General features: G+C 42.0%; 1 protein-coding gene across 7 annotated transcripts in view; it reads right to left on the bottom strand.

The window, feature by feature from the left end:
• TGFBR3 (transforming growth factor beta receptor 3) overlaps positions 1-22,631 on the bottom strand; it is a 301,195-nt gene extending 278,564 nt beyond the window's left edge. For 4 of the 7 annotated variants that reach the window (XM_040360046.1, XM_040360047.1, XM_040360049.1 and 1 more), the window contains exons 1-2: positions 22,481-22,630; positions 21,958-22,121 (exon numbers count right to left, since the gene is read on the bottom strand). In XM_040360046.1, the coding sequence (XP_040215980.1) occupies positions 21,958-22,121; positions 22,481-22,548 (232 nt within the window). In that variant the 5' untranslated portion in view covers positions 22,549-22,630. Of the gene's footprint in view, positions 1-21,957; positions 22,122-22,230; positions 22,452-22,480 lie in introns of those variants that run through there. The other 3 variants (XM_040360043.1, XM_040360045.1, XM_040360048.1) reach the window with 2 other exon arrangements.
• Between the last annotated feature and the right edge of the window lie 985 nt (positions 22,632-23,616).

Here is a 23,616-nt window from a genome sequence, read left to right as displayed (position 1 = left end):
TCCCAAGTTTATAGCTGCCCCACCTCTCCAGTACATTTTCAGTGTGTGTATGTATACTGTGGGTGTATATTGGGTGTATATTGTGTGTGTATACTGTGTATGTATACTGTGCGTGTATATTGTGTGTGTGTGTATACTGTGTGGTCCCATAATCTCCTATTGCCTGGGGGCCTCATATCTCCTATTGCCCGGGGGCCCCATGAGTTGTCAGTCCACCCCTGCCCATATTTAGTGTGTTACATGAAATATGGTGCCATTTGCCAGCCCGCTACTCCCAAACCAACCCCCTCCTCCTCCTTGAATTGCGAGCGGATTCTCCCCACAGACTTTTGTTGAGTTTTTAATTTGGATCACGTGGATCTGTGAATGGAGAGACTACAAGTCCCATCTTCCACCGTAGTAAGGACTAGTTCTCAGTGAAGTGCAGTAATGTCACCTCATCTGTAGCCCATGGTTTACTTCCCCCAGCGCCATATCTAAAGGGCTGCACCTCCGTACAGACCTGAGGATGGAGGAAAAGTCTTCAGGAGCCTGTCCATTGCACGTGCTATACACTGATCACAGCTCCAATACTTTGCAGACTGCTATGCAAACATTTAGAAATGCACAATTTTTCTTTTTTCAATATGAGGGGGGGGATCTATTTTTGGTTCTTCCAGGTCCATAACTGAAGGTCTGTACCCCTGTACAGGCTAGGATGAGCCTGTGCATTGCACCAGCAATCCACTGATTGCAGCTCCAACTCTTTGCATTTATGTCAAAATTAATAAATGCGCATTTTTACATTTTTCAATATCGGGGGAGATTTATAATTTTTTCACAATAGGATTATGCCTTTAAACATAAAATATATTTTGGATCATCCAGAGGGGGCCGTTCAGAACAGCTGTCTGTGTCTACATTAGTGCAATGCCAAATGTCTGAGTAAAACTGCAGACAGCGTAGGCAAATGCCAAAATAAAAAAATAAAAAAAACATGCCGAATTAAACTACAATGTAGGTGCTAAGTCACCTGGCATGTTGTCCGCATCTGGACTTTTACAAAAAAAAAAAAATCGGAAAACAGGCAGGCTTGGACGAGCCAGTTGCTTGTTATCTGCTCTCAGATACTCGCAGTCTGGCCGTGTGGGTTGCTGCACCTTTGGCCCGTCTTCTTGTGTGACTCACCCCTGCAAATGATGCCCGGAATGCATGTTGTCTATTGCGTAATTTCTGTCTCACTTCAACCTGTCAAATTCTACAATTACAGCTTCTATGTCATTTTAATGACAGCTGAAAAATGGGGCTTTGGACCAGAGGTAACCAAAACAATGACTTTGTTTGGCTGCATTGAGACGAAAAAAAAAAAAAAAAAAAATCCTTATGCGTTTAAATAATCATTTTATTCCACAAGATAAATGGCAAACATGAATAAGTACTGCTAGGAAATGCATTACTTTGACAGGAGACTCATGCCAGCTGCCTGGAACACGGCACACGCGTTGGCAAGAGGAGCAGCATAGAGAGGAAACTCTTAAAGTCTATTTAAACACATACACAGTGTCTACCACCTTTCCTGAATACAGTGGCCCTCTGATGGACTGAGGACCAGACATGAAATTTGGAAAGATGTCCGCCAGCGTCTAATAAACAAGAACACATAAAACTGGTAATTTAAGAGTAATCAGGCCGTAGTTTCAAAATAAGAATGAAAACAACATCGAAATCAGTTAAAGCGGGGTTCCAACCACAATTAGCATTTTTTAAATGAATGTCCTTTTATCATGTGTTTTTATAATATAAATCCGGTCACTTACTATTTTACAATCCGCTGCCACTGCTCTGCATAGTTATTCAAAAAAGATAGTTTATAAAACTATGTCCACACCGTTGTCATTTTGATTGTGGGCATTGTGAAGCCCACAAGCACTTACTTCCTGGAAGTCTTGGATGGGGAGTGATAATTGGGTAGCGCACTGCATCCTGGGAAATTACACACATTTCCCAGGAGCATTAGAGGGAGATGATGTTAGGATCCTAGGTGATTCCAAAGGCAGATTTCGTGGGACTGCATAGTAACAGGCATTTCCAGATGAGTACAAATTTTTTATTTTTTTTATTTTTTAGGTCTAATGAGCACAATAATGAAAAAAAAAATTTGGGATAGAAACTCCACTTTAAAAGTGTTTACTATAGCAGAAGATTTTGTATACACCCAAGACAAACATGATTACTTTGGATTTAAAGCGTATATACGGTCAAATCATTTGCTTTATTTTTGGAGTACAGAAAACGATAAAATCTCTAGATTTCCTTTCTCCTCTTGTCCTGGATACACAACAGGAAGTGGGAGAAAATCTGTACAATATAAGAGGAATAGCCCTCTTAAGATATTGGTCATTGGAACAGGTGCCCCTCTTGGAAGATTTACCACCACCTCTTTTTTTGGTGACAACTGTAGAATTTTGAATTTTTCATCACTTTTTGTCTTAGGAGCAATGCTCACCAGGTCAATTGGGGAGGGGGGGTGAATTTACCCAATGGGGACACAGACAGCAATTAAAACCTTAAGCATATCTACCATAAAAGATGAGAGCATCAAACCAACAGGTCCAATGTTTTTAAAGGTAAAGTTGACTCATACAGAAAAAAGCCAATGTGTTTTGGGGGTCAAACACACCACCCCTACTTCAGGGGTTTGAGATTTAGGGTAAGAAATAGCAAAAAGATTTGCATTGTGTTTTTGTCAGGGCATGGACTTGAACCTGGGACCTTGCTGTATTTGGCAAAGACTCTTCTCACTGAGCTACCTGAGATGCTGAACAGCACCCTGTCTAATCCACTGGACAACCCTGCCTTGTGCCTTAACTGAACCTTGAACTCCTCCCATAAACTTCCTGATTCAAACCATGTCTCTACACTTCCTGTTTGCCAGATTAGTGTGCTCTTCAGCCAGTATCTCTCGTCTTTCCTGCTGCCGTTCATATTTTTCTACCACTCGTTATCGACTCTTGGCTTGTTTCTCAGCTATGTCTCTGCCTGATTCTAACCTGAAACTACTGATTACTGACCTTTGGCTTGTTTACTGGCTATGCTTCTGTTTGATCCTTACTTGTTTATCTGCTACTGGACACTGGCTTGCTCTCCTCCTGGTGGGGCGATCCAGAGGACCGCAACCTAGTACTAACACACAGCAAAATCCGTCTCCACCATCAGGAGCTCTGGTGAAATACTCAATACTTAAATACACTGCAGATGAATCCTGAATCCTAAGCCCCCCATGGGTTGTGTGTTGGCAATTAAAACCTGATAGGGTTCAAACCCTTCACTATTCTATTGATAACAAAAAAAAATGTCTATATACTGTATATACGGCCTTGTATAAAACATTGCTTAGTTTTTCAAGTTTTCGTCCATCTTGTGGACCTAGCCACCTTCACCCTTCTTCTTATTAGCACTCTATTAGACCCCTTTTAAAAAGCATGCTAGTGTGTTTACTGGTTAAAGCCCCACTTTCTTTCTCAGCCAACTGAAGCCTTGCTTACAGAGGCTGTAGCACAAAAGCAAATTTTTACACTTTATAAAATATAAATTGGCACCTTTGTCTAACTTCTCCTGCAGCGTTACCCAGCCTCCCAAATGGCTGAGGGCCTGAAAGACATGGGAATGCAATTGTACTGCTGGAGTAAATCGACATGGTATATATACAAGTTCTAGCAAATACGCATACCAAATCTGTGGACCTGTCAGATTCAACACCATGGAGAATGAAGAAAGGAAAAGCCTGTCATGAGTCCAGTAGGTCTTTATTGTGCAATAAAGACTTACGGGACTCATACCAGTCTTCTGGTGCTCTCATCCTTTCTACATTCTCCAGACAAATCTGAGGACCCCTAGGGATTCCCCAGTTGACAGAGTGCTGTTTCTTGTAATTGGATCTAAAGCCCTATTCCTTTTCAATTTCTGGGACCAGGAACTACAGTTCCTGTAGATTTAACACCATGGACAAATTGTTCGGCATTGGACTCACATCAAGAGATGCAAATCCTCAATGATAAAGAGTAAGGGTTCCAAAAGTGCCACACAACTGTCTTGATTCCAGTAGTTTTTTTATTTGTGCATAATATGCCACTCTCATCATTTATACATTCTCCAGATCACTCAAAGGACCCATTGTGATACCCCAGCTGTATCCTGGCCTAGGCCAACAAGGCTGTTAGTGTAGAGCCAGTCTTATGGGCAGACTGGGCTTAGAGGCAAATTAGTCTATCACCCCCATAAAGCGGCCGCCCTACTTCCGGTATGCGGTCGGCCGGTATTCTGCAACTGTGCAGGGCGCTGCTTCTAATTTTAACTGTCCCATCATCCTGGACCTTGTGGTCCAGGATGATGGGACAGTTAAAATTAGAAGCACCTTCCTCACTATGCTATATGTTTTCTGCTGCACCATTGGCATAGTTATTCATGTGTATTTGCGCGTTTGCATACAGCGCCCGCCATTTTTGTACTTCAACGTTTTTTATTTTAGCCAATAGGAAAAATGATCACCTTTTCATCACTTGTTGCTATGTTGGTAGATTTTTTTTTATCTTCTGCCTGGGTGAAATGTTCTATTGATTAAAGCAACAAAACGCCCATAGCAAACGCTCGTTGTAGCGCTAGTCGCTTGAATCGAGCGTTTCCATTACCTTCTATGGGAAAAAGAAACGCTCAAAAACGCCCAAACCGCCCGATTCGCGCGAACCGTCCGGAACTTGTTTGAGCTTCAGGCGTTCGGCATCAGGCGTTTTGGAGTGGGGATATGAACCATCTCCATTGAGAATAATGTATTTTTTCCCCTCTAGCGTTTTGGAGTGTCGCGCTTCAGGCGACAAAATGCTTAGGTGTGAATGGGCACTTAGTCCTCTCCATTACATTATCAGAAATTTGTGCTTAAAGTAGAACTATAGGCAACACTTTTTTTTTCCATTTTGGATAGAGTAAGGGAGGGATATAGTCCCGGTCAGTTTATTTTTTACCATCCCTGTCCCATTGCAGAGATTTCCCTTCACTTCCTGCCCCATAGCCAAACATATATAAATTAGGGGGTGCACGAGTTTAGTGAGGCCTAGGGCAGCACAAAACCTAAATACACTAATGCATCTCATACTTCAATAAATGTCATTCCTAAATTGTATAGACATGGATTCCAAAGAAAAGCATCTTATGCCAATAATTTCTTAACTGAAAATTATAGTGGAACTCTCACTAAGCTGACAACCATTGTATCACCTTGGTGTAAGCAACCAATAGGAACTGTTCTGACCCTGTCACATAGCCGGTGTTTCTTCAAGCACTGATCATCTGATGCATGGTAGACCTGGAACCATAAGCTTTAAAGATACGCAAAACTCCAGATTTACTCACAGAAACACAAAAATCCAGCAACAGTTTTTGCTTTTTTTTTACCCTATTTATTTTTTTACCAGTGCATATGTTTTATGTTGGTATTCCCATGTTTTCTCATCTGCAACCGACGATGATACTTCAAGGACTATTGCAAACATTGATGACTATTTTTCTAAAAAGGAAATTCTTTATGTAACTTTCCTATTTACTTTCAAATTGAGGCTTAGTAAAGTAAACCTTCTAAGCTAGCTCACTGGACCTATGTCTGCCTCCCAAGAGTTTTCCCCAAATATCGAACAAACTCTTCAAATCTTCTAATACGGCTGCTCGGAGCAAACACAGATTTGCAACATTAGGCAGACAGTATGCGTTCAGCTAACAGACTCTGAAGTCTTCCTTGTCTCTGTCCCCTTGAATTTGACAGTGATGCCTTTTTACTACCATCCTATCTGACTTCTTTCCAGAATATGACAGGAATCCACCGCTGATTTTCCTGCTTATTTTTCCAATTGCAATCACCGGAATCAAAGGCACTTTTTTAACATGAATTACCCGGCTAGCGTAAGAGCACATACAGAAAATGGGGGTTGCATTTTTCAGAGAAGTCTTTTATCTGACCAATGAAACACGTGTTCAAAAACACATTTTGGGTTTTATCATAGAGATGCTGAATACAGAAGCAGATCCGTGGCATTTGTGGCTTCAGGCCGTGTTCCAATTTGCTTGGCATCTTTTCCTCTACAGTGAACAAGTATGGTAAGTTGTTTTTTTTACATTCAAAGTGCACGATCATTGGCCAAAAGGTTCGGTGAACTAGATGCTACAAAAGTTAAGAGAAGAAAATGCAACTGTTTTTATTGCCATTTATTATCCAATAATTAACCACTTGCTTCCCGCCGTACGACTATAAACGCCCTGGCTTTGAAGAGGAATACCGTTTTTATGGTAGCAGCTAGCTACCATAACCCTGGTATCCTCTTCAAGAGCCGGCGGTTCTCATTCAGATAAAAGTGGTCTCTGCGGCGGATTCGCCGCAAGATCACTTTTATCCGCGGCGGGAGAGGGCTCCCCTCCCGCCGTGCTCCGGTGCCCTCTGCCGCTTATCATGGCTGTCGGAGGCAAACCCGATCTGTCCCTAGCCTGACATGGAGACGAGTGAGGGGAAGATGGCCCCCACCCGTCTCCAAGTCATTGCAGGGCGGAAGCGACGTCGAAACGTCACTTCCGCCCATAGCTCTTAAAGGGACATTTTATTTATTTTTTTTTTCAAATGACAATTTTTTTTTTATTGCACTTTAGTGTAAATATGAGTTCGGAGTTCTTTTGGACCCCAGATCTCATATTTAAGACGACCTGTCATGCTTTTTTATATTACAAGGGATGTTTACATTTCTTTGTAATAGGAATAAAAGTATCACAATTTTTTTTAAAGAACCATGAAAAAATAAAAATAAAAGGTAAAATAAATAAGATTTTTTTTTTTAAAAAACACGCCCTGTCCCGCCGAGTTTGCCAACAGAAGCGAGCGCAGACGTGAGTAGCGCCCACATATGAAAACGGTGTTCAAACCACACATGTGAGGTATCGCCGCGATCGGTAGAGCGAGAGCAATAATTCTAGCCCTGGACCTCCTCTGTAACTCAAAACATGCAACCTGTAAAACTTTTTTAAACGTTGCCTATGGAGATTTTAAAGGGTAAAAGTTTGTCGCCATTCCACGAGCGGACGCAATTTTAAAGCGTGACATGTTGGATATCAATTTACTCGGCGTAACATTATCTTTCACAATTTAAAAAAAAATTGGGCTAACCTTACTGTTGTCTTATTTTTTTATTTAAAAAAGTGCGCTTGTAAGACCGCTGCGCAAATACACTGTGACAGAAAGTATTGCAACAACCGCCATTTTATTCTCTAGGGTGTTAGAAAAAAAATATAATGTTTGGGGGTTCGAAGCAATTTTCTAGCAAAAAAAAAATTTTTAAGCACGTAAACACCAAGTCTCAGAAGTAGGTTTGGTAATGTAGTGGTTAATATGCATGTCAAGAGGGATTTTATCTGTGATAAAAAGCATTTTGGTACTACTTTTAAATGCAAAAAAAAAAAAAAAAAAGTAACCACATAGGGGGTGCGTGGTTTTCCATGAGGTGACCCATAGATTTTTATTATGAGAAGGAACAGTAAAGCACAGCTATTGTGCAGCACTACAAAGCTGGAGCCGGTGTATGTCATGAAAATATGGCTGCCCCCTATGTACATAAGTAATTATAAATGCAACCTAGAAAGAAGGTTTTAAAAAAATTTATTTATTGATAAGCATATTTATTTCAAGCTGATGTATTTTACATGTATATTTATATACACATGGTAAAAAAAACAATATATTCCCAAGAATATGGCTTATGCATACTGGTATGAGTTTTAGAAATATGAAAGCTGGTGTTTAGAATTGGTATATTCACTGTCACATAATAGATAATAATAAGAAAAATCTAGAAACATTTGTAAATATTTAAAAGCAGAATAAAACGTATTACTCGGATTCCTCCTGTGCTGCGCAAACTGCTGGCACTATATAAATCCTGTATAATAATAATAATAATAATAATTACTGGTCAAAGATGACAAGATAGCAAAGCGAACATAATGAGCTTTTCAGCCGTCAGTGCAAAATCTCTCCCGCAATACAGACCACTGCTTGTCAATGACTACCAATGAATCATTAGAGCTCCTGAGGTTGACAACAGCTGGGAAGTAACAGGTTGTAAGTCCCTGAAATAACACATAAACACTTGAAAACCAAAACAAAACCATAAAGCAAATGTCAGTCATCAAAGAATATATCTGCACACCAAGGCTATAGAACTGTTGATGGCATTGAAGAAAGTTCATTCATTGGCTATCACTTAAATCACTTTTAACCACTTTCTGGACCGCCGCACGCCGATATACTTCAGCTGTTTGAAGGGGGATAGCTTTGTTATGGTAGCAGCTAGCTGCCTAAACCCCCGGTATCCTCTTCTTCAGCGAGCAGTCCGGATTCTGATAATAGTGATCTCTGGGACAGATTTGCTTCAAGATCACTTTTATCGGTGTCGGGAGAGGGCCCCTCCCGCCGCTATCTCATGCCCTCTCCGCAGCTTACCGGAGCCGTCGGTGGTGGCGAAGACGATTGGGTCCTTCTGCTGGCTGGGTATGGAGACCAGTGAGGGAAAGATGGCCCCCACCCGTCTCCATACCATAGCAGGGCGGAAGCAGCGCCAAAACATCACTTTCGCCCATAGCTCTTAAAGGGACCAATTTTTTTTCAAGTGACCATTTTCTTTTTATTGCATTTTAGTGTAAATATGAGATCTTTTTGACCCCAGATCTCATATTTAAGGAGGTCCTGTCATGTTTTTTTTCTATTACATGGGATGTTTACATTCCTTGTAATAGGAATAAAAGTTACACAAATTTAATTGAAAACAGTTTAAAAAAATTTAAATAAAAAAGGTAAAATAAATAAGAAAAAAAAAAAAAATGTAAATGCGCCCGTCCCGCCGAGCTCGCACACAGAAGCGAGCGCAAACGTGAGCAGCGCCCGCATATGAAAACAGTGTTCTAACCACATACGTGAGGTATCATCGCGATCGTTAGAGCGAGAGCAATAATTCTAGCGCTAGACCTCCTCTGTAACTCAAAACATGCAACCTGTAGAATTTTGTAAACGTCGCCTATGGAGATTTTTATGGGTAAAAATTTGTCACCATTCCACGAGCGGGCGCAACTTTGAAGCGTTACATGTTGGGTATCAATTTACTCAGCGTAACATTATCTTTCACAGCATAAAAAAAGTTGGGCTAACTTTAGTTTTTTCTTTTAATTAAAAAAAGTGTGCTTGCAAGACCGCTGAGCAAATACGGTGTGACAAAGTATTGCAACGATCGCCATTTTGTTCTCTAGGGTGTTAGAATTTTTTTTCTATAATGTTTGGGGGTTCTAAGTAATTTGCTAGCAAGAAAAGTGGTTAAATGTTTTAATTGTTTGGCCATGCAAAAAAAGTTAAAAAGGTAACAAAAAAATAAAGAATTTTCCATGCAGATTAGAATACAGACACATTGAAGACGATTGTAACTGTATTTGTGCAACAACATAGCTGACTTTTTTTATATTTGCAAATAAAAAAAAAGTATCAATAGACAGTAACTGTGTAGGTACGTTCAAGGGAATCTATAGACATTATTAAAGATGTATGCCTCATTCACATGGATGCAGGTACCTGCCCATACACCTGTGTGAAGGGCGTTTTTTGTCTGTACGGAGTGCACAGTATTTCATCCAAGCATGTGCGCCCAGTCCTATTCATGTTTATTGGGATGCAGCTGTCATTTAGTATCTCTGGCATCGGAGGTGAGCTCGGGTGTCATCTGAAGACATTTTTATTTGAACAATAAAATTTCACTTCTTTTTACTCCAAACAGCTGCGGGCCGGTCATTCTTCAGCTGACCCGGTAGCACACATACACAAAGGGGCGGACACATTGTCTTCTGCGATTAATCAGAATTTATTGACAGGTACGTCTGGCAGCCGACAACGGAAGTCCCATAATAACTCTATGGGTGATGTTGTCAGCTGTGTGTTCTGCAGAGCTTCCGCTGCTGGAGACCGGACTGGATTGGCTTCAAAGAAGGTGGGCATACCGATTTCTTCTCTACAGGGCTAGATCGGTTAGTGTTAGATCATGGATGTCTGTGGATGCAGGGATTTTAGCGATATGCCTCGTACACACGACCAGGTTTCCCTGTGGACTTTTTACACCAGGAAACGCGAGGGGAAAACCGAGAACCGGCTCGGTAGCTTTTTCTCCCTACACACGGCCGGTTTTCCTGGCAGGAATACTGCCATAAGAGCTGTTTTACTCTCGGAAAAAACGCTTAGCCAAAGCTCCATCGCAGTTTTCCTGTTGGGAAAACCGGCCATGTGTAGGGGAAAGACTGAACCAAGCAGGTTCTCGGCTTTCCCCTTGGGATTTCCGACGGGAGCTTTTCCCGTCGGAAATCCCGTACGTGTGTACGAGGCCATAAGAGAAGAGCTCTCCAGACACGTTTTGTACCTGGAGATCTTGTCAGCAATAGGAAGTGCAACTTTGCCACTAGAGCTGGGCGATTTTAGCCCCCCAAAAAATCTGTGATTTAAAAAAAAAAAAAAAAACTTGATTCACGATTCAAATCAAGTATTTTTTTCTGATGGACACCGCGCCGGTCCTAAGGAGCTGCGGGCAGGAGTTTTTAGGTGAAGCCACGGCTTTGGCCTAGTCCGCCGCAATCCTGGGAAAAGGTTGCGGACTAGGTCGAAGCCGCGGCCTTGCCCAAAAAATTCTGGCCGCGATCCTAGGAAAAGGCCACGGACTAGGTCGAAGCCGCGGTCTCGCCTAAAAAATCCTGCCTGCAGCTCACAGCGATCCTGGGAAAAGGATAAGCAGCGTCCGACCTTTTCCCAGAATTGCGGCGAGCTGCAGGCAGGATTTTAGGCGAGGCCACGGTTCCGGCCTAGTCCGCGGAGCGCCGGTCCTATTGAAAAAAAAAAATCGATTTGGTCAAAATCTGAATCGATTTGACCTCCCAACTCGATTCAAGATTCAAATCGATTTTTTCCCCAGCCCTATTTGCAACTAATCGCTACTTGATAGGTATGATGGGAACACATACTGAAAAAAATGGGAGTATGTACTACTCACAAAGTGATCATTGAGCTCCACCTGTAATGGCTCCTTTTTCTTCTCTTCTTTTTTTACACCATAATTCCCATTTTACCCAACTATTGCAACTATCACAAAACCATAAGATGGTGTCACACCCCAAACATCTTTTTTTTCCAGAGTAAACAAATAATTGGATGCAGAAAAGAAGCCAGGATCCAATATTCTTCCAGATGAAGTAAATCATACTAAGATTTCAGACAGACATAACAACCTGAGCCAACTACCATTTTTTATGCCATGGCACGCTTCCCTAAGAAATGCTCATCGGTAATTGGATATTTATCTGTCTGAAACTAATAAAGTCTGTTCATCTTGAGGAATTAGAGGATCCAAGAATCCCGTGACTACTATGGTCTATCTAAGGACAGATATGGGCATCTGGGGTTAAAGAGCGCACTGCGTGCAACCAGATCGCCGGATACAACAGCTGGTACGGGTTCCTCACTCTGACCCCCTGATCTCTGAGGATCTGACTTATCAAGTGCTCCTCACTTAGTGTAAATTAAGTGCCACTCAAACTCATTATTGGAAAAACAAACAGTTAGAGGATACTGCTGTGAAAAACTGTTATCTTCGGTATGGTCTTTGAAGTAGAGATGCATGCTGTTTTGGGGAAGTTTCACCATCACAGTCTCTAAGGCCTCGTACACACGACCGAGTTTCTCGGCAAAAACCAGCAAGAAACTTGCTGGGAGAAATTTTTTTGCTGAGGAAACCGGTCGTGTGTACAAACTGTCGAGAAACTCGACGAGCCAAAAAGAGAGCATGTTCTCTATTTCCTTGGCGGGAATGGAGAAACTTGGCTCGTCGAGTTCCTGGACAGCCTAACAAGGAACTCGACAAGGAAAACGGTGTGTTTCGCCCGTCGAGTTTCTCGGTCGTGTGTACGAGGCTTAAGAGACAGAAAAAAATCAGCACGGGTCTCAACCCGCATGTGCCCGTTTAAAAATATTTTTTTTTTTGATGGAGCTGACCTTTAAATTAGGAAATATAAACAATACCAGTAAACTAAGCATACATTAATCAAATACTGCATCACTTTAATATGAGGTCATAATGTACACATATAAAATAATGTATACGAGGCCTCGTTCTCGTGTTCAGCAGCCTTTGATGTCCCTCTGAAAAGGGATCTGTGGTAGGTGGCTTTTCAACAGGCAGTGAGGTAGAGATATATGCTGCCTCCACAGTGCCTGTTTTAACCTTGAAAATGCCGCAATCGCGTTCATTGCACACGGTTGCAAGGAGGTTGCAGCACCCCCAAACACTTAAAAGGGGTTTTAAAGGTTTGCTTTTTATTTTCTAAATAGGTTCCTTTAAGCTAGTGCATTGTTGGTTCACTTACCTTTTCCTTCCATTTCCCTTCTAAATGTTTTTTTTCTTTGTCTGAATTTCTCACTTCCTGTTTCTCTTCAGTAAGCTTGCCACCATCATGCGAGCGGTGGTTAGTCAGCCAGAACAGCTTACTGAGCAGGAACAGGAAGTGAGAAATTCAGACAAAGAAAACAAAGAAAAAAAACATTTAGAAGGGAAATCGAAGGAAAAGGTAAGTGAACCAACAATGCACAAGCTTAAAGGAACCTATTTAGAAAATAAAAAACAAACCTTTACAACCCCTTTAAGGCTAGGTTCACATCTATGCGGTTTTTAGTGCATTTTCAGATCTGCAGAAAAGCACCACAATCCATTTCCTCTTCTTTTCTAAGGGTCTCATTCACATCTATGCAGCTCCCTGCAATTCGTTTTTTGGAAAGGTGCAGAGACGTTTTTACGCACGGTTTTGTGGGTTTTTGGCTCCATAGACTTTAATGGAATTGCATCAAAAATACACACATTTTTTATGCGTTGTTAATGTGTTTTCCTGCTTGACAACAGAAACCTCCTCCTAGCAAAATCAACATGTAGCCTCCCATTGGCCAAAACAATAAACACCTTCAAACACATTAATAGCATACATGAAAAAACATTAAACTTGGTGCAAAAACGCAACAACTGCACATGTATAGGTGTGAACCTAGCCTAAATGGTTGGTTACATTTTTCCTGCAGGCAGGAAGCAAAGCATTGTGGCGTGACATGTGTACAGCTTTGAGTGGCTGCATGGTCTTTTTTTAGATGGGTGGCATGGGGCAGTAAAACTGCATCTCAACTACCTGCAATTACAGCCCACTGGCTACAAATCTGGATGAGCCCCTACACAGCATATTTATTACTCGTAAATGCTTTTATTAAAAACTATTTTTTTTTTATGAGCTCATGCACATGGCCAGAAGGGGGCTATACAGCACGTATGAGCATCCAGAACCTCCATAAAACGTCCCTAGGACCCACAGCTGTTGTGTACAGCTGCCTATTAACAGTAATTACAAGATGAGACTGTACATTGGTATGCACTGGTACTTGCATAAAGACTGTGCAGGGATGTTTCTCCTGAACGCAGACAGCTTGCATATGTGCATTTTACACAAGTACTGGCCCATACCCGCATATAGACGCATCTAGTCATTTCTGCCAATAGTCGGCTGTAAGCAACAGCTGTGGATCCCGGGGGTTCTGGATGCTCATGAATGCTGCATGGCCTCCCTGCAACATGAGCCTTAATATGCATTTAGTTTTGATCTAAAAGTCTATCACACATTTGTAGAAATCATCACACAAAATGCATGCTCACCCTGTGTATACAGCGCAAACGATTAGGCCTGTTCACATCTAGCGACGGCAGAGTGTCGCAAGTTTTAGCATGCTTTAAAATATGTGATTTTGGGGCAGTGCCATTCAATTGAATAGACTGCTCTCTTCTCCAAAAACATGCCAAAGTAGCTCCCGTACCTTTTTTTGAAGTTGACTTTGGCGCGTTTTTGGCAAGCGCATTTTTTTTAAGGTTTTGCTCACATTTTGTTGTGCAACAAAATGCCCATTTCTTTTGTGCCTTTACCAATAATGCCACCCAGGCCCGGACTGGGACAAAAAATAGGCCCGGGCCTTTTAGAGCAGCGGGGGGGGGGGGGCGCCGGGGCGCTTAATGATGGGATGTGGGGTTCCAGCACCTTGTACCTCTGGACCCCTTTACACTACACAGCACCCTGCACCTCTGGGCCCCTTTACATTACACAGTACCCTGCACCTCTGGACCTCTTTACATTACACAGCACCCTGCACCTCTGGGCCCCTTTACATTACACAGCTCCCTGCACCTCTGGACCCCTTTACATTACACAGCACCCTGCACCTCTGGACCTCTTTACATTACACAGCACCCTGCACCTCTGGGCCCCTTTACATTACACAGCTCCCTGCACCTCTGGACCCCTTTACATTACACAGCACCCCTTTACATTACACAGCTCCCTGCACCCCTTTACATTACACAGAACCCCTTTACATTACACAGCTCCCTGCACCTCTGGACCCCTTTACATTACACAGCACCCCTTTACATTACACAGCTCCCTGCACCTCTGGACCCCTTTACATTACACAGCACTCTGGGCCCCTTTACATTACATAGCACCATGCACCTCTGGACCCTTTTACATTACACAGCACCCTGCACCTCTGGACCCCTTTACATTACACAGCACCCTGCACCTCTGGACCCCTTTATATTACATAGCGCCGCACCTCTGGACCCCTTTACATTACATAGCCCCCACAGTTTGTTACAGACAACCCCCTAACAGTTCTGGACCCCTGCATGTTACACTGGGGGGAGACGTGACATGCGGCCCGTCGCGGGCATATGCCCGGTATGCCCTAAGGCCAGTCCGAGCCTGATGCCACCCAACTGCATGTTTTGTGGAGATTTCAATACGTTCCAGAATTGCGTGACTCTGGTAGCGGTTCTAGAATGCCCAGATGTGAACGGGGGCTCATTATGCCTTTCTCTTGCAGGGTTTTTTTTTTTTTTTTTAAAGAAATGTATTAGAGGGTGTACTTCCTCTTTAAATATATGAAAATACCGCGCTAATCTAGTGTCAATATGTGATCAATATGTGATCAAATCAATATAAAATAAAGTGCCAAAGTGCGAAGTGGCATAATCAATTAATACAATAAAACAAAACAAATATTGCATTAAAGTCCATATAACATGCTTTTAAAATCTTGCTGTGATGATAAAGTGCTGTAGTGCTTGTGAAAATCAATAACCAAATTTCATCCACAATTCCTCCACGATAGTTAGCAGTGATAAATAAGTGTCTGCTTGTGACATGTTAAACAATATTCTACACATTTTGATATTGATGAGCTACTGTATCGAACAGAGATAGACTTAGGGTTGCCATCTTTTCTTCAAGCCAAACCTGAACACTTTAGCGGCCTGGGACACCCTAGGAGAGTAGTAATGCGGTGTGCATAGTGTGACACAGCGAATAGTGGGTGTGGCCAAACTGCTCTTGCTGACATCATTGCCCTCCCCCTCCCAGGGATGTCAAACTTGCCCCCAGAGAGCTGCCCAGCTCCCGGGTTGCAACAGATTGTTTTTTGTTTTTACTAGAGGATCCACAGCCTGGTCTAAATAATGTGTCCGGGTTTCAGTTTGCCTGAAACCCAAACAAATAATTCAAAACCTGGACTGTCCGGCTGAATCCCAGACAGGTGGCAACCTTAGATACACTTCTGCTTCTGATATTTAAGCCATAGGCTGCTATGGGGAGAGTGTCATCCACCATATACAGGGATGTAGATATTGAGGGACCATCTCATCTGATGGAGGTGATTGTTCTCTTTCCGTTTAAAGTGTCCAGTTTAAAGTGTATTTCCACTTTCGCAGCCTATGCTTATTATTTTTTACTTGCGCTTTTGTAAAAAAAAAAAAAACTGAAGTTTTCCTCTCTGCTAAAGAGAAAAGCCTGGTTCACACCTATGCATTTAGCAAAACGCAAACAAAATGCTCTAGGTGCGTTTCCACGGTGTGTCCATTGAAGTCTATTGAACCAACAACGCACAGTGTTGCATTTAAGGCTCCATTCACACCCATGTGTAATGTCATGCTTTTTGCAGAAACGCAGGAAATGTTTAACATGGGTTCCTATGGAACATGTTCATAATCAATGCATTTTTATGCCTCTACGTTGTTGGAAAGGGCCAGGGACTTTTTAAAATGCAAAATGCAGCTTTTTTTTTTTGGATCAATAGACTTCAATGGAGATGTTGCAGAAAGCATGTATTGCGTTTTTAGTGCGTTTTTGCATTATTTAATCTGCCCAACAACAAATTGGCCAAATAAAAGGCATCAAAAATGTGAAATGCATCAAAAACGCATGTCCAAACAATCCAAATAGCACTGCAGAAACGCTCAAAAGCAACATGCATAGGTGCGGACAAATTTCTTCTATAGCTAGTTGCGAATGGAAAATCGGCCAAACCTATTTTGAAAAACGAACATTCGGCCGTGCGCGCAAACAATAATGCCGTCATGTAATGACCGATAAGTCGTTCAGTGGACATAAATGGATGCATTTTTGTTCGTTTTTTTACATATACCTAGTGCAGACAGTTCAGACGGGAAACATATTGGGGGTTATTTATGAAAGGCAAATCCGCGCCAAAGACACAATTCAGTCGGCTCCTGATGGTTCGAAGAGTGACAACCTTTTATTTTAGTGCATTATCCAAAATGGTTTTACAGTAAAACCTTGGTTTGAGAGTAACTTGGTTTGAGAGCGTTTTGCAAGACAAGCAAAATGTTTTAATACATTTTCCCTTGATATACAAGCAATGTCTTGATATAAGAGTAGCGCCATGTCACAAGTATAAAAAAAGAAGAGAGGAGCCACAAAGTCAGGCCCGGGGACCAATTGCGGCCCCCGTTCCAGTTTAATGTGGCCACCTGGTAATTTGGCTATATACTGTATTTATCGGCGCTGCCTCGGAGGGGACAGGGAGGGGGGGGGGGGAACGAGTGCTGTCAAATTACATACACGAGAATCTCCTGTTTACTCGGCGGCATCTGTAATAGGAAGTCACGTCTCCTAGGCTGCCATTGGACGACTCCTCTGTCCATCATAGGAGGCTGGACATTGTATTAAAGAGGCTTCTGTGTAAACAGGAGATTCTCCTGTATATAATCTGTTGGTGCTCGTTCTCCCCCCCCCCCCCCCCCCGAGGCTGCAGATGGCCATAGATCAGGCTGCATTCATGGCAATGGGGAGGCTGCATTCATGGCAATGGCGAGGCTGCAGATGGGCACGGATTAGGCTGCATTGATTGGCAATGACCCTTCTTTTGCTTCACAGTCTTTTATTTACATTTTTTTTCCTGAAACTTCCCTCCTAAAGTGAAGGTGCGTGTTATAAGCCGATAAATAGAACACACTTAGACCAAATTTTAGTGGCTCCAAGAATGTCAGGCAAAATGGTCGGCCCTTACGCATGTTCACTTAATCAAATCTGGCCCTCTTTGAAAAAAAAGTTTGGACACCCCTGCTCTAAGTGTAACAATATGGGTACATTTAATGAAGGTACAACATTTAGCAACATATTGCTACACTTAGAGGTGCCTCTCTTCTCTTTTATACCCTGTAAAAAAAATGCTTTGATATACAAGTGCTTTGGATTACAAGCATGTTTCTGGAACAAATTATTCTCGCAAACCAAGGTTTTACTGTATTATTTAACTAATAAAATGCACATCGATGTCCTCTATTGTCATAAATGCAAAAACCTTCTGAGGCAATCAAGCATATACAGTATATTACTATCCAAGGGACAATATAGTATATTACAGTATATTACAGTATATTACTACCCAAGCAATAAAATCTACAGTGGTTCCAGAAACCTTCCACATTGGAAAAATACAAATATCCAACTACATGATTATTTAGAAGCAGCTGGTCAAAGGAAACATGTGCTATAGTATAACAAACTACTACACATATTAGAATGGAAATCCCATAGCATTGTTAGATGTTAGATCATTCTCAGAGCCAGCAAGTATGGGATCATTTGCCGTTATCGGTGAACAATCTGTTCTGTACGCCCAACTAAACCTTAACAATTCAATTCACAACTTGAGATCTACTATAATCTGCATCACTGGGAAATCTGCATCCGAAAGCCTTACATAAATTCTTGGATAGTGGGGATAACAAAAAGAGAAATCCTTGCAATGTAATTCAATGAGATAGAAGGCAGAAGTGACGTTGAGGGAGATGGGGGATATTAAAGACAGCTGTGAGCGGTGCTGGTAAACAGCGCAGAGAGCGATGGAGTAAGCTGCGTATTACATTGAACAGGATGCACACGCGTTTTATATGAAACAGGTGAAACACGCACTGCGGGCAAACTGGATTTATGAAATCGTAAATGACGTTGGAACCAAGAAGTAACACTATTTATAGATTAATATCCAGTTTCACAATAACTTTATTGGGAGAAAGCGCTTAAAGGAGAACGCGGCCAGCATAGATGAGCTATTAGCTTGTAAATAAATACCGGTAATCGAAAAAAGGGTGAATGATTCCCGCTGGGATGTTATAGGGCAGTTTATGTGTATTGCGGTATACTGTAATTAAAATAAACTGCGCTACGCCATGCAACAGCGTTTAATCACTTTAAAGTAATAACAAACGTCAGGTACTTGTCAGATGTGTTGCAATACACCTTTGGCAATCCTAAGTGCAACATGCTGAGTGTAAGATAGGAGGCTTCCAGCTTGTAGAACTACACCTCCCAGCATGTCCTGACACTTTCCCAAAACATCTACAGCAGCCTTATTACAAATGTCAGGGGTAAAGTGTGATCTTTCAGCTAAAACCATCAGCTATTGACACTTTCAGGATGAACCAAGCAAGCAATATGCGACTTTGCCCCTCGGCTGTCATAGAACTACAAGTTGCAGCTTGACCTGCACCAAGCATACTCAATACATGGGGTCCCCGAGTTACAAACATCCGACTTACAAACGACTCCTACTTACAAACGGAGGGAAACAACAGGAAGTGAGAGGAAATCTCCCCCTAGGAAGGGAAATTCTCTCCTGTAAGAATTATTTGGGGGGAAAAGGTGTCTCTACTGAAGCTTTATCACCAATCCTGAGGTGAAATCTTCTGAACATGGGCACAGACAGCAAAACAAATGTTACAGGGGTGATAACCCTTCCCTATGCTATCCAAAGAGCTTAAAAATAGTTTTTTGGGCTGGAGCTACACTTAAAAAACGTACCTGTTCCGACTTACAAACAGATTCAACTCAAGAACAAACCTACAGACCCTATCTTGTTTGTAACCCGGGGACCCCCTGTACGTCAATAGTTTATAATTGCAAAAAAGTTAAACAACTATCAGGGACACTTAGGACCCATTCACATCACAAGGCTAGCATTAAAGTGCATTGACATGCATTTTTTGTACTGCATTGTTGTTGTTTTTTACATATGCTGTGATGCGCTTTTTTTATTGTAACCAAACAATATACAAATAAAGTTTATACATTCAAAACGTCAAAGAGGCAAAGGTCATCATTTCAATTATTTATCTTACAGCTGACATTTCTTATACATTATTCTACATGTTGAGACACGCAACTTTCAGCTGTGATGCACTTTTACATGCATTTGGGGGTTATTTGCGAAAGGCAAATCCACTTTGTACTATAAGTACACTTGAGGGGGGCAGGCAAGGAAAAAAAAAAAAACAGCATTTTTGCTTGTACATGATTGGATGATAAAATCAGCAGAGCTTCCCCTCAGATCTACAGCGACTGCACCTCCAAGTGTACTTGTAGTGAAAAGTGGATTTGCCTTTAGTAAATAACCCCCACTGTATTGCTTTTTTTCATTTGAATAAAGTTCCTGCTTTGCGTTCACACATGTTACATAAAAAAGACGCATGCTATACTTTTTCAAGGCAACTCTTAGCTGGCCATACATGTTCAATTTTCTTGTACAGTTTTATTTTAGATTTACCATAAACCATATATTATGAGGTCAAAACTAAACAACACTTTCAACTGCATCCAATTGGGAAGGCCCTTGCACTACACAGTTGAAGGTAAATCTAAAGAAAATTGTATAAAAATTGTATAATGTATGGCCAGCCTTATTTAAATTCATACTTTTTCTGTACGTTTTGGGCAGTGCATCCCAATGCATATGGTGTGAATGGCTCTAATGCTGACGCTTATTCACTCAAGAGCAAAAAGAATATAAAGTGCAAACACAATGCGAAAAAACTAATTTTGTGACGTTAATCAGTTCCGAAAATTAGGTGCGCTTAAAAAAATTCAAAAGCTTTTGCCAAATGCTAGGACTATCCTTACCAATCAGGGAGAGCATACAACTAAGTTTGTCGTCAAACAAATGCATTTTCTGATATTATATCTTTGACGTGCTTGTTCACACCGCATTGAGCTGCGTTTTTCTGTACACCTATAAGCTGCTTTCACATGGCTTTGTTGTAAAAATGCATTAAAAAAAAATTGATGCGTTTTCTGGGTGCACCTGTGACACATGGGGGGTTATTTACGAAAGGCAAATCCACTTTGCACTACAAGTGCAAGGTACAAGAGCAAAATGCACTTGAAATTGCACAGAAAGTGCACTTAGACCTGCAGTCGCTGTAAATCTAAGGGGTAGATCTGAAATGAGGGGAAGCTCTGCTGATTTTATCATCCAATAATGTGCAAGCTAAAGCACTGTTTTTTATTTTCCAAGTGCACTTTTCAACCAAAAATGCAATAGTTTCGCGCTTTTGATGCTTTTTGCATTCATTTCAATGGGGAGCTGCGTTTTTCCGCACCAAAGATGCAGCATGCAGGATTTTTCAAGACACACCATAGTGGTGTGAAGAGTCCCAAAGCATTTAAAGGGAAATATTTTTCTTGCATTTTTACCAAGGTAAAAACGAGAACTGAGGGGAAGCTCTGCTGATTTCATTATCCAATCATGTGCAAGCTAAAATGCTGTTTTTTATTTTCCTTGCATGTCCCCCCTCGGTTTTACAGCGACTGCACTTTCAGTGCAATTTTAAGGGCACTTTGCACTTATAGTTTGCACTTGTAATGCAAAGTGGATTTGCCTTTAGTAAATAACCCCCATGGACATGTGTCTCAAAAAAACAACCAAAAATGCAACCGTGGTGCGCTTTTGATGCTTTTTGCGTTCATTTAAATGGGGAGCTGCGTTTTTGAAAAGCGCTCCAAAGATGCAGCATGCAGGATTTTTTAAGACACACCATAGTGGTGTGAAGAGTCCCAAAGGATTTAAAGGGAAATATTTTCCTTGCATTTTCAGCGAGGTAAAAACGCAGGAAAAGCCCATAAGGTGTGAAAGCAACTTTACGGCGCGAATAGGGCACAAATGTTTTCTATACCTTGCTTACCTACTGTTACCCCGATACGTATATTAGGTTGCAGCCGGAATTCAACTCAAAATCAAAAACACAGCTAACCTCTTATTGCAAATGCCATCTTTTCGGGCATGGGGGGGTTATTTACTAAAGGCAAATCCACTTTGCACTACAAGTGCACTTGGAAGTGCAGTCGCTGTAGATCCGAGGGGGACATGCAAGGAAAATAAAAAACAGCATTTTAGCTTGCACATGATTGGATGATAAAATCAGCAGAGCTTCCCCTCGTTTCAGATTTACAGCGAATGCATTTCCAAGTGCACGTTCAGTGCAATTTCTAGTGCACTTTGCACTTGTAGTGCCAAAATGGATTTGCCTTTCGTAAATAACCCCAAAAAAGCCCAAAGATGTTTAGTGATTGGCAGGGGTTAATCAGCTGCTGCGCTATATCCGTAGCAAAGTATCACATGCAGGTGAGGCAAGGTGGAACGTGTGCTGCGGCAGCACGAGGGACACAAGCACATGGCTGTGCAATGACAGCACACAGGTGACACTTTACCTGTAGATGCCAAGTGTAAGAGGAATAGAAGACACACGCTCAGGAACATCATCATGTTATCCATGCAGGATCTTCTTCTTCTTCCGAAGCTTCCACAGTCCGCTGACCAATTCCCCCAGCTTGTCACTTCTCCGTTATTTGTATCCAGCAGATTCTTGTCCGGCCTGAGAAGGGAAAGAGAAGAAAAGTTGAATGTGCGGCTGATGAAAACATCCTGCTGACATTTCCCACCCCCAATTCCTTGCAGGACACAGCGGAATACAAGCAACTTACACAAGTCCAGAGTGGGCAGCAAAGGAAGTGACACTGCCTGGGATCACACCGGGCACAGAAACATTCAGGGGGACTGTGCAGATTGTCAGGAGAGAGCGTGCAAAAATCACAGAACCCGTGTGATCAGGAGAAACACTCCATGCAGATGTAGAGCAGTCCTAAGGCTGGAGCCAGATGTTTGGACATGCCCTTAAAGCCAAGCTAGAGTCAGGGATCAGCTCTAAGTGACATCTGACAGTGACAGACTTACCCAGAGATCTCAGGGTGACGCTGATGATCTAATGCCTGTTTCCACTTCCCAGTGGGCTGAAGTTTCATACATCTCCGGCTCTGGGACACTCAAAGCTTGGGAGAGGGAAGAAGGGGGCAGCAGCTTGGCTCTTCCCGGAGGAGGGGCTTCATGTAAGGCAGCCTCACTGTACTCTACTACTGCTGTGTGTATGGAGTATAGACACAGGCTCTGCATCAAGGACGGTGCAAGGACTAGCTTCGCCATCTAGTGGTCCCTAGTAATAGTACTATTCTCTGCACACTCCAAATAGACACACGCCAATGTACAGTAAAATCTTGGTTTGAGAGTAACTTGGTTTAAGAGCATTTTGCAAGACAAGCAAAATGTTTTAATACATTTTGCCTTGATATACAAGCGATGTCTTGATCTAAGTGTAGCGTCATGTAACAACTGGGTATAAAAAAAGAAGAGAGGCAATATGGTTACATTTAATGAAGGTACAACATTTAGAAACGTATTGGTACACTTATGCCGTGTACACACGATCGGATTTCTGATGGAATAAAATCTGATGGAATTTTTCGTCGGAATTCCGATGAAGCTGACTTTCATCAGTCTTGCATACACACTATCAGACTTAGGCTCCATTCACACCTAGGCGTATTTACGCCTGAAGTGCGACGCCGCAGCAGCCCCTAATACGCTGGAGGGGTGATTTTACATTCTCCTCTATGGAGATGGTTCACATCTCCACGCCGAACGCCGAAACGCCGTACGCCTGAAGCTCAAAACAAGTCCCGGACCCTTCGGCATAGGAGATGTAGACCTGGGGGTTAAAATCGCCGCAAATCACGGTACAAAACGCTGCAATTTGTTGCCGCAATTCGCGGGACAAAACGCTGCGATTAGGTGTGAATGCAGCCTAAAATCTGATCGTCCAAAACGCGGTGACGTACAACGAGCCAAGAAAAATGAAGTTCAATGCTTCCGAGCATGTGTCGACTTGATTCTGAGCATGCGTGTATTTTTCTCCGATGGAATTCCACACAGACGATCGGAATTTCCTATCGTTTTTTTCAGAAAAATTTAAAACATGTTCTCTTTTTTTACACCGATGGAAAAAAGTCCGATAGGGCCCACACACAATCGTTTTT

The sequence above is a fragment of the Rana temporaria genome, chromosome 7 (genome assembly GCF_905171775.1).
Source record: "Rana temporaria chromosome 7, aRanTem1.1, whole genome shotgun sequence".
NCBI classification, from domain to species: Eukaryota; Metazoa; Chordata; class Amphibia; order Anura; family Ranidae; genus Rana; species Rana temporaria.
The sequence above is the reverse complement of the archived record's forward strand: the minus strand, read 5'-3'. Positions and strand labels throughout refer to the sequence as shown.